The sequence below is a fragment of the Tupaia chinensis genome, unplaced genomic scaffold (assembly GCF_000334495.1).
Source record: "Tupaia chinensis unplaced genomic scaffold, TupChi_1.0 Scaffold147351_1, whole genome shotgun sequence".
In the NCBI taxonomy this organism is placed as follows: domain Eukaryota; kingdom Metazoa; phylum Chordata; class Mammalia; order Scandentia; family Tupaiidae; genus Tupaia; species Tupaia belangeri.
In genome coordinates, this window is record NW_006207202.1 from 388,963 (window position 1) to 400,581 (window position 11,619).

General features: G+C 51.1%; 1 protein-coding gene across 1 annotated transcript in view; it reads left to right on the top strand.

Annotated features, from left to right (window-relative positions):
* LOC102490497 (pepsin F) overlaps positions 1–5,690 on the top strand; it is a 16,055-nt gene extending 10,365 nt beyond the window's left edge. Inside the window, exons 6-9 of the mRNA XM_006169630.3 lie at positions 2,091–2,204; positions 3,443–3,590; positions 3,679–3,777; positions 5,497–5,690. Of these exons, the coding sequence (XP_006169692.1) occupies positions 2,091–2,204; positions 3,443–3,590; positions 3,679–3,777; positions 5,497–5,649 (514 nt within the window). The 3' untranslated portion in view covers positions 5,650–5,690. The remainder of the gene's footprint in view (positions 1–2,090; positions 2,205–3,442; positions 3,591–3,678; positions 3,778–5,496) is intronic.
* The last annotated feature ends 5,929 nt before the right edge of the window (positions 5,691–11,619 follow it).

Genomic DNA, 11,619 nt, shown 5'->3' on the forward strand with positions numbered 1-11,619 from the left:
GCAGGGAAGAGATGGGATCTGGGAACCAGCAGATGGCATAATGGTTATGTCGCTGAACTTCCACATGGCTGACCACAGTTTGAGTCCCAGACCCGGAAGCTTGAAACTCACACCAGGCATGTGTGTGTTCATACCCAAAATCCTGAGAGGAGAATGGAGGAGAAGGGATTGTGGTGTGGCCAATTCTCCCCTGGAGGGTGATTTTTCAGTTTCTGTCTCTCTGTCTCTCTCTCTCTCCAGCGAGCATATGGGCCCTATAGCAAAAATCTCTCTTTAAAAAAAAAAAAAAAAAAAGATGGGATCCAGCATACATTTCTGAAAGCTCCCCCTAGATGCCTGCTGGAGAATGACCTAAACAGAGCGGAGGCAGGAAGGCCAGGGTAGAGGCTGCAGCCTCTTTAGAAGGAAGGGAGCCAGCTTGGTCCAGAGAGGTGGCAGGGATGGGGAAGAGTGGAGGGACCGAGCTCTGTGTTGGAGGAACAAGCAACGGGATTTGCTGATGGAGAGGAGTCAGCAGGGAGGTTTCCATCCCATGGAGATTTCACCATGAGCCCAGGGCCAGCTAGAAACTGTGCAGGGTCCAGTGTAAAAGGCAACCATGGGGACTAGCAGATGGCATAACGGTTATGTCGCTGGACTTCATGTAGCCAACCACAGTTCAAGTCCCCGATATAGTGGCTTGAAATTCACACCAGGTGTGCGTGCTCAAAATCCCAAGAGAATGGAGGAGAAGGGATTGCGGCATGGCCATCTCCCCTGGGGGGTGATTTCTCACTTTCTGTCTCTCTGTCTCTCCAGCAAGTCCACATGCCCTACAGCAAAACCCACATGCCAACAAACAAAATCCCTCTTTTAAAAAAAAAAAAAAAAAAAGAAGAAGAAGAATAAAAGGGCTACTATGGAGGCCCTTGTTCAAAAACTATTAAGAATTTAGGGGCACGGCAGTAAGGTAACTAAACCCGCGTGTCCTTGGACCTCCCTCAGCGCAGGATCTGGGCCGGCTGAGACTGGGGAGGATCGCAGCATGCAGACCCTTTGTGGGCGTCCCTCTCTTTCTCTTTCATTCTTATTCTGGGTCTCATTCTCTCTCTCTCATGAAAGAAAGAAAGTTTTAAAATTTTTTCTGAAAAACATGCAGATGTTTTCAGGGTTATAGTCACTGCACCTCGTCACCACAGGAACAGACAAAGCCCGCGTCTAACGGCCTAAGGCTAAGCTCTCTCTGTCTTCATCTCTGTCTCTCTCAAAGAAGAAAGAAAGAAACTTTTTTAAAGAGAGTTTTGTTTGTTTGTTTTGGTTTGGATTTTTTTTTTCTTTTTTCCTATAGGCTGCATATGCTCACCGGAAAGACAGAGAGAAACAGAAAGACAGAAAGCAATTGATCTCTTGCCCATGGGGATGGTCACGCCGCAATCCCTTCTCCTCCATTCTCCTTTCAGGATTTGGGGCACGCACGCACATGCGCCCGGTGGTGAGTCCTCGGTGTGTGGGACTCAAACCACAGTCTACTATGTGGGAGTCCAGTGATGTAACCACCACACCATCTGCTGGTCCCAATAAATAGACTTTTTAAATGTATTCAGAAACCCAGGACAGCCACAGCAGAGGGTGAGGACTTCCCAGCAGGGCTCCATGCCCTGCACAGTTGGGCTCCATGAAGCCCCTAGAATGATCCTAAACACATGGCCTCGGGTCCCCTCAGGCCTCGATTTTTCTGCAAAATGACAGACTACATGTGGGGGTCAGACCCCTCCGGCCACGACACCCTCCACATATCAGTCTGATACCAGCTCTGATTGCCGGAGGGGACCTGGCCACCTTCTGGAAGGTGAGGTGGTCAGCAACCAGGTTCAAGCCTCAGCCTTTCACTCGCCACCCAGCGACCGTCCTTGGGCAGGAGCTCACCCCTCCTTGCCACCGTCTGCTCTCCATAGAATGGAGATCCCAGCGGTGCCTGTCCCACAGGCGCGTGAGTGTGTGCAGATTAAGTCAGCGGCGACCAGCAAACCCTTCGGCAGCGCCTGGCGTGTCGCTGAGCTTGAAAAGTGCTGCCACTTTTCCGAGCCCTTCCTCTCCCTCCCGCCCCGCAGCAAGGACGAGAAGGGCAGCGTGCTGATGCTCGGAGGGGTGGACCCCTCCTACTACCGAGGAGACCTCCACTGGGTGCCCGTGTCCAGACCCACCTACTGGCAGGTAGGCATGGACAGCAGCCTCAGACCATCACACAGACACGTCCACCCCACCCATGGGTTCATAATCCCTCCAGGCCTCCTGACCAGGGTTTAGAGCAGAGAGGATGGGTCAGGCCTGAGCCTTGGGCACCAAGGGGAGGGGATGGAGAGACCTGAGAACCGAAGTCCCTGGGAAGATGCCCTCGCCGTGGGGGAGTAGCACACTGCTCTGTGGGCTGGGCATGAACTGAAGTCTAAGCGCCCACGGTGCAGTAAGAAGGGGACCCAGGAGAAGTGCACCAGGCTGAACAGAGTCACAGTAAGTGACCAACCATCCCGGTTTACCCAGGAGTCTCCATTTAGAACAGGCAAGCTGGGAAGGTTAGGCCCTGAAAGAAGATACCCACAGCAGCGAGGTCTGCCTCATTCTCGAGAACTAAAAGCCAATTATGCAAAGGACACTCCACCCACTGCCATCCCTGGCATGCAGGGGGCAGGGGACTGTGACAGAGTAGGAACCTGGGGGCCCAGGGGTGCCTGAGAACGTGGAGGGGAAGCCAGGCTGGGTTTCACGCGATGCCATGGGATGAAGGCCTGTCCTTTGGAGGCTTTCTGTGCCCAGGGCCTTCCCCTCAGGCTGCCTTAGGCGTTGCCTGGGAGGGGGACCTCAGCGTCTGGGGTCAGCATCTGAGCTAGGGACAGGCAGGAAGATACCTCCTCCAGAGGAGACTGTAGCTCCCTTCCTGCCACCTGGGCACCGCTGCCCCAGGGAACCCCGTCTTCATTCTGTGGGCCCTGTAACTTGTCAGACGGCGGGTACAGCCTCCACTCGTCCCTCACTCATTCGTTCTTTCATTCATTCAACAAACACATGTTGAGCGCCTGCTGTGTGCTGGGCAGGCGCTGAGGACACAACCTGCCACGAATGACACGCACCAGCTAGAAATGAGCGAGGGGATGACGAAGGTGGCCAGCAGGGGAGCCTGATCTGGTCTGCAGGGAAGACTTCCTTGGAAAGTGACGCCTAAGCCAGAGCCTGGAGGGCAGGAGAATTAGCCAGAGGGGGTGGGGGTGGCCCTGGGAAGGAACCCTGCAGGTGCAAAGGCCCCGAGGCAGAAAAGAGCTTGGGGTTTTCAAGAACGTTAAGGACATGAAAGATCAGTGTGGGCAGCCCAGAGGGAAGCAGAGAGGAGTCTGAGCTACAGGGCTGCTGAGAGACAGCCGGGGTGGGGCTTCTGGCATGATCCTGCTCCCACTTTGTCCCGCTCTCTCAGCATCTCCGTGAACGGAGAGGTCATTGCCTGTGATGGCGGCTGCCAGGCCATCATCGATACTGGCACCTCCTTGCTGACCGGCCCCCGTGACCCTGTCCTCAACATCCAGGAGCTCATCAATGCCCAACACTCCTATGACGGCGAGGTAGGGGATCAGGCCCGAGGGTTGATCCGGGCTCCCCACACCCCGAAGCATCAGCTGACCGACTTCTCCCTCCTGTCTCCCGTGACAGTACGCCGTCGACTGTAATGCCGTCCACACTCTGCCTGACATCGTCTTCACCATCGATGGCGGCAACTATCCAGTGCCAGCTAGTGCCTATATCCAGAAGGTGAGGGGCCCAGCCCTGGGGGCCGAGCCCCAGATTCCAGGACTTCTCTCTCTCTCTTTTTTAAAGAATTATTTATTTATTATTATTACTATTTAATTTGACCAGAGAGAGAGAGAGGGAAAGTGAGAAAGCAAACCACCAGGTCCAGGACTTGAACTGTGGTCGACCACATGGGAATGTCCAGCACCTCAACTACCACGCCACCTGTCCGTCTTCTCTCTCTCTCTCCCTCTCCGCCTTCTCTCTCTCTCTCTCTCTCTCTCTCTCTCTCCCTCTCTCCCCCCCTCCCTCCCTCCCTCTCTCTCTCTCTCTCACATCTTCAGGTGTGAGCACATGAACCCTAGAGCAAAACTATTAAAAAAAAAAAAAAAGTTGGGCTATGGTTGGGAGAAAGGCTCCCCCTGGAGGCCAAGATGTGCCATTGCAAAAGCTGCAGAGCTCACTGGCAGGGCTGGCGCCTCCTGCAGCACAAACATGTGGATAGCAAGGGGCGGTCTGAGACGTTCCTCACCTTCGGATACATTCTGAGCAAGCACCCAGTGCCGGCCTGGTGCTAGGGATAAGGAATGGGGGACACTGTCCCTACCCACCCACCCAAGGAGCTTCCGTTCAGTCAGGACGTTCCATTCTGATGAATGCACAGGGAGAGCTGGCTACCGCAACACCTGACTAGGCCAAAGGCGTGGTGACAAGTGGGTTGGCCGGCACTTCCCAGTGTGTTGCCCCGCCATAACTGGTTTTTTTTTTGTTTGGTTGGTTGGTTGGTTTTTTTGGAGAGGTTTTCATTGTAGGGCGCGTGCGCTCGCCAGCCAGACACAGACATAGAGACAGAAAGCGAGAAATCACCCCCCAGGGGGGATGGTCACACCGCAATCCCTTCTCCTCCAATCTCCTCTCGGGATCTTGGGCACACACGCACACGCGCCTGGCGTGAGTTTTAAGCCACCGGGTCCAGGACGTGGGACGCGAACCGCGGTCGACTACACGGGAGTCCAGCGACATAGCCATTACGCTAACTGCTGGTTCCCCTTGCCCCATCATAACTGTTAACAGTGCACCCTTCCCACCTCCAAACTGTCCTGATCCGAGTGATAAGTCACCCTAGCCCCAGGCCGCAGCTTGGCCTCACTTAGCCCCAGCTCCCTCCTCTGTAAGGAGGGTCTCCGCACCTCCCTCTGCAGGTGGCAAGGATGTCCGCATGAAAAGAGGAGGCACGTGGGAACCAGCAGTTGGCGTAATAGCTATGTCACTGGACTCCCATGTAGTCGACCGCGGTTCGCATCCTGGACCTGATGGCTTAGAACTCACACCCGGCGCCTGTGCGTGCGTGCCCAAGATCCCGAGAGGAGAATGGAGGAGAAAGGATGGCGGTGTGGCCATCCCCCTGGGGGGTGATTTCTTGCTTTCTATCTCTCTGTCTCTCTATGTCTTTCTGGCGAACGCATGCGCCCTACAGCAAAAACCTCTCCCAAAAAAAAGAAAGAAAGAAAGAAGAAAGAGAGAAAGACCTCCTCTCAGGGTCTTGGGCACGCACGCACATGCCGAGTTTAAGCCACCAGGTCTGGGACTTGAACCGTGGCTGACTACATGGGAGTCCAGCCACATAGTCATTATGCCAACTGATGGTCCTGTGCTGACATTTTTTCTGAGCTTCAGGGTATGGGGGGTGGGGGAGCGGCAGGCCAGGCCTCCGGCTCATGCTGTCTCCTCCTCCTCCAGAACCATCTGGGCACCTGCCGCAGCAACTTTGAAGAGTCTGTAGGTGACGAGCCTTACTCGGACATCTGGGTGCTGGGAGACGTTTTCCTGAGGCTGTACTTCACTGCGTTTGATAGGGCCAATAACAGGATTGGCCTGGCCCCCGCTGTGTAAATGCCGGGGCTCCTCCAGGCCGCCCCAGATGCACATTTCAACACACGCAGCGGGAGGGAGGGGGTCCCGCCCAGCCCAGCTGACTCCAGCCGTTTTTGGTGCTCCTCGAAGCTCCATTCTCCGCCGACAATAAAGGATTTCGTGTTCAGTGGTGCTAATACTCGAGGTTGCTCTCTGTGGGGCAGAGAGGTGCGGCAGAACGAAGCAGGGCTCCAGAATCTAGTCCAGACCGCAATGGATGAGGTATCAGTGCCTGGACCGCCTGGTTTCCCACCAGGGCAAATTGTTTCCCTCAAGGAAAGCCGTCCCAGAGCAGACGGGCGGTGGAGGGCTGACACCTGGTGGCTTGTCTGGGTATTACAGACACGCACGTCCACACTCCCCATGGTCTCAACACCTCCCTAGTGGACTGCTCAAGCGGTCCATCTACTTACGTGGCTATTCAGCAACATGAAACCATTATCATATAAACTCTCCTAATTTTAGGGTTTCAAATCCTATTTTGACAAACAAACCCCCAAACTTAAGGTTTTCCCAGGAAACCTAGATATACGAGAAAGTTGGAAACCACCCTAGCTAGATTCTAACACAAGAAAATGATCAATAGGAAGGAACCTGCTCCTGGTTCTCAAACTGATGAGGGTGGGCTACGTCCATACAAAGGAAAGCACAGCTCAAATCGAGGCAGCAAGCGCTCTCTCTTCCTCCCACACCAGCCTCAGGTCTCTACTCAAACTCTCCTCCTCCCCATGGGGCTTTCCCTAAAATGTTAACCCCTGGCCAGTTCCGTGGTGCAGCAGTAGGTGCTGTCCAGAGAAGCCAGCTTCCACCTGGCACCTGTGGCTCAGCTCTCTAGCCTGCCCCACCTGAAACACGCCGGGCACACGGGCGGTTGAGTGCCCAAGAGCCCACAGCCAGGAGGACTGGGGAATGGGACTGTGGCACAGCCAGGCCCTATAGAGGGTGCTCGTGTCTTTCTTGTCCTCTCTCTCATCCTATAATGAATAAAGATAAAAGGTTTGGGGGACCAGCAGTTGGTATAATGGATATGTTGCTGGACTCCCATGTAGTCGACCACGGTTCAAGTCCCGGACCCGGTGGCTTAAACTCACACCAGGCACGTGTGAGTGTGTGCCCAGGATCCCGAGAGGAGACTGAAGGAGAAGGGACTGCGGCATGGCCATTTCCCCCGGGAGATGATTTCTCGCTTTCTGTCTCTCTGTCTCTCTTGCAAGCGCACGTGCCTTATAGCAAAAAATAAATAAATAAAAAGTTTTTTTAGTAAAAAATAAAATGTAGGGACCAGTAGAGGGCATAATGGTTATGTCACTAGACTCCCATGTAGTCAACTGCAGTTTGAGACCTGGACCCAGTAACTTGAACTCATGTCAGGCATGTGTGTGTGTGTGCCCAAGATCCTAAGAGGAGAATGGGGGGTTGCGACGTGGCCATCCCCCTGAGGAGTGACTTCTCACTTTCTGTCTCTCTGTCTCTCTCTCTCTCTGTCTCTCTGGTGACTGCGTGCACTCTATATAAAAAATCTCTCCCCCCCAGAAAAATAAAGGGGGCCAGCAGGTGGTTAAGGGTGCTAGACTCCCACATGGCCAATCACAGTTTGAGTTCCAGACCTGGCGGCTTGCTTCTCCCTCTCTCTCCCTTCTCGCGTGCTCTGTCCCTCTCTAGTCAAATTAAAATAGTAAGTAAATAAAGTTGAATAACATAATTCTGTAAGCCAATAAAATAAAATGCTCACCCTCCCCAACACGCCCTGTCCCCTTCCTGTCTTCTGCACCTCAAGCATCACCATCTCGCGTGCTGTGTACCTTACTCATTTCCTGACTCTTATCTCCTTCCTGGAGTATAAACTCGCCAGGACAGGGATTTGGGTCTGTCTTGTTTCTTGATGAATTCCCAGTGCTTAAAATAGGGTGTGGAACATCACAGATGCCCAATAAATATTTCAGGAATAGGGACCCGCAGATGGCATAATGGTTACACCGCTGGACTCCCATGTAGTCGACTGCAGTTTGAGTCCCAGATCCTGCGGCTCAAAACTCATGCTGGCGTGTGTGCGTGCGTGCCCAAGATCCCAAGAGGAGAATGGAGGAGAATGGAGGAGAAGGGATTGCAGCATGGTCATTCCCCCTGAGGGGTGATTTCTCGCTTTGTCTCTCTGACTCTCTCTTCAGCGAGCACACGTGCCCTATAACCAAGTCTCTCTCAAAAAAAAAAAATTGGAAATGAATGTTAGGTGAAATCAATGTAAAGAAAACACCATAGGGGACCAGCAGGTGGAGTGGTGGTTAGGGCACTGGACATTCCCACATGGCTGGCCATGGTGCAAGTCCTGGACCTGGTGGCTTGCTTTCTCACTTTCTGTCTCTCTGTGTGTCTCTCTCTGGTGAAAATAAAATAAGCAAATGAATAAATAAAATGAAAAATAAATAATTCTTTAAAAAAAAAAAAGAAAAGAAAAGAAAACACCATGTAAGGGCCAGCAAGTGGTGTGTTGGGTAAGACACTGGATTCCCACATGGGTGACCATGGTTCAAGTCCTAGACCTGGTGGCTTGAAAATCACAATAAACAAATAGATAACTAAATAAATGTTAAAGAAGATGAAGAAGAAAGGAAAACACAATGGCCTAGGTTCAAGCTAACGCTACAAAATCGAGAAGTGTGGACATCGCTGACTACTCGCTGCCGTCACAAACACCATAGACTGGGTGGCTTAAATGACAGCTGTCTATCTTCTCACGGTCACGGTTCCGGAGGCCAGAGGTCTAGGACCAACACGGCAGCAGGGATGTCTCTTCTGAGGGCTCTCCTTGGCTCGCGGAGGGCCACCTCCTCCCAGGGTCTTCACATGGCCTTCTCTCTGCGTGTCAATGTCCTAACCTCCTCTTCTTAGAGGGACCCACGTATATTGGATTCAAGCCCGTGCTGCTGACCTCAGCTCACCTTCGTCACTGCCGTAAAGACTCTCACACGGTCACGCGTGGTGGTGTTGGGGGCTAGGACTTCAGCACGTGGATTTTGAGGGGACGTGATTCAGTCAGATCATGTCAAAGAATAGATGGGGCCAGTTTAAAGGGCTCCCCTGGGCCAAATCCAGGACAATTTAAGCATGAAAGTAAATAACAATTAATTATAACTCATTGGATAAAACCAGAATCTATTACTCCAATCTGGTCAACAAATTCAAACAGATAATTAAATAAAGAGGATGAAAGGAAATGCCTTCCTTACCATAGAATATAAATTTTAAAATGTAGAAGAGGGGGCTGGCAGGTGTGTGGTGGTTGAGGCACTGAGACTCCCACATGACCAACTGCTATTCTAGCCCCGGACCTGGCGGCTTGCTTTTTCACTTTCTCTCTCTTTCTATCTCTGTCTTTATCTCTACCATCTCTATCTCTATCTCTCCTTGGTCAAATTTTTAAAGAATAATAATAATAATAATAACAAAAATTAATTGAATAAAATACTTTTTTTGGAGAGGTTTTTGCTATAGGGTGCATGTGCTAGCCAGACAGACAGAGAGAGACAGAGAGACAGAAAGTGAGAAATCATCCCCCAGGGGGGATGGCCACGCCGCAATCCCTTCCAGAACACATCAAAGTAGACCAAATATGAAGTTATTATACTTGGTGGTATAATGTACATAGAAAAACCCAGGAAGAACCTCTTTAGGAACAATGATTTGAAAGATTTACTTCAGGCTTAGATAATAAGTCAAGCAATTAAATACCAGTAACAACATGAAAAGACAGAGTTCCCTCATTTTATGTTGTATGTGTCTACTCATATATTAGTTTATTATTGCTTTTTCTCAGAAATAGTTTGATGTTGAGACCAGCAGATGGCATGGCGGTTAAAGTGCTGGACTCCCACATAACCAACTGTGGTTCAAGTCCCGGATGCAGAGACTTACTTTCTCACTCGCTCGCTAGCTCACTCTTTCTCTCTTTGTCTTTCTCTCTCTCCAGCCTGGGGTGCAGAAGTAACAGGATACTCTGAGACGTTGGACCTGCAGGGGAATCTATTTGTGGAATATGTTCTCTTTATCAGAGTGCTTCAGGAATGCTTAGCAAAATGCTATGAACATGCCGGGCATGTGTGCATGTGTGTCCAAAATCCCAGAGGAGAATAAAGGAGAAAGGATTGTGGTGTGGCTATCCCCCTGAGGTTGATTTTTTACTTTCTGTCTCTCTGTCTCCAGCAAGCGCATGTGCCCTACAGAAAAAAAAAAAAAAAAAGCCAACATGAAGGAGGCAAGAGTGATCAAGCGACCAAAAATAGCGAGGGTTGCCAGGTTAAATCCTGAATCAGAAAATGTCAAAACAGCAAACAGGACAATTGGCGAAGTGTGGGTATGTGCAGCACACGATAGTTCTGCACCCGCGCTAAATGTCCTGCCTGCGACTATCACGACACTGCGCGGAAGCAAACGTCTTTGTTCTTTGGAAATGCACTGAGGATTTAGGTATGTGACTGACATCCATCGTTCACCCAGGATAAAATGACATGTATACATGTGTATGTATGGAGAGAGAGATTTGGGTCACATGTCAGTAATTAATGAATGTGGGTGAAATACATATAGAAATTTGTTGCATAACACTTAGAGGTTTTTTTCCTTTTTTAGTTGCCAGAAGATGCTTGCACTCACTAGAGAGAGACAGGGAAATAAAGAGAGAGGGAGAGAGAAAAAAAGCACCCTCTAATGGGGTGTGGCCGTGACATTTCTCCACCCTCCGTTTCTCTATCCGGTCAGGATTTGGGACACAGACACACACACGCGCGCGCTTCGTGTGTTTTTCGAGCCAACAGGGCTGGGATTTGATCCTTGGTCAGCCATGTGGGATCTGATTCCCATAACCACTAGGCTATGAGGCCAGCCCAATTCTTACAGCGTTTCTGTAGATTCAAAATATTGTCAAAATAAAAAGCTAGATTTAAAAGTGTTATACTGGTTTATTTCTTCCATGATGAAGAGCAAGAATCCCTAGCAGAGACTCCATATCACAAGCTACTCTCAGGCCCAGCTGGCCCAGATCACAGCATGCACATGTGCCCCGTGTGCTCAAGGGGGTCCTGAGAAATGAACCCAGGACTGGGACCAGCAGCTGGTGTAATGGCTACGTCGCTGGACTCCCACGTAGTCGACCGCGGTTCAAGTCCCAGACCCGGTGACTTAAACTCACACCGGGAGCGTGTGCGCACGTGCCCAAGATCCCGAGAGGAGAAAGGAGAAGGGACTGCGGCGTGACCATCCCCCCTGGGGGGTGATTTCTCTCTTTCTGTCTCTCTGTCTCTCTGTCTTTCTGGCGAGCACACGTACCCTATAGCAAAAACCTCTCCAAAAAAAAAAGAGAAAGAAGAAGAAGGAAGAAATGAACCCAGGACTTCCTCCCATGTCTGTTACCGCTGCGTCACCACCTTGCCCTTCCCTTCATTTGTTTAGGCAGGAGCCATTTTAAAAATTTAAATTTGGGGGACTGGCAGGTGGCATGATGGTGAAAGTGCTGGCCTTCCACATGGCCAGCCGCGATTCGAGTCCTGGACCTGGTGGCTTGTTTTCTCATTCCTTCTTTCGCTCTCTGTCTCTCTCTGGTCAAATTGAATAATAATAAATTTTTTAATTGTTATTTTAAATTTTAAATTTGGGGCCAGGTAGTGTATAGCAGTAATGCAGCTCCGCGCACATGGGAAACTGCCTAGGTTTTTGTCCTGGGGCTTCCCTGAGCATGTCAGGAGCCCATAGTCCTGGGCAGCTGAGACTGGGAGTGGGTCCCCATGTGAAGACCTTGGCAGGGTTCCTGTCTCTCTCTTACCCTCTCTTAGGAGAGAGAAAGTTTTTGCCCTCAGAGACAGAAAGAGAAAGGGAAGGGAAGTGAGGAGTCAAACACACCACCACCACTACCACCACCACCACCACCCCAGAGGAGATGGCCATGCCGAAATCCTT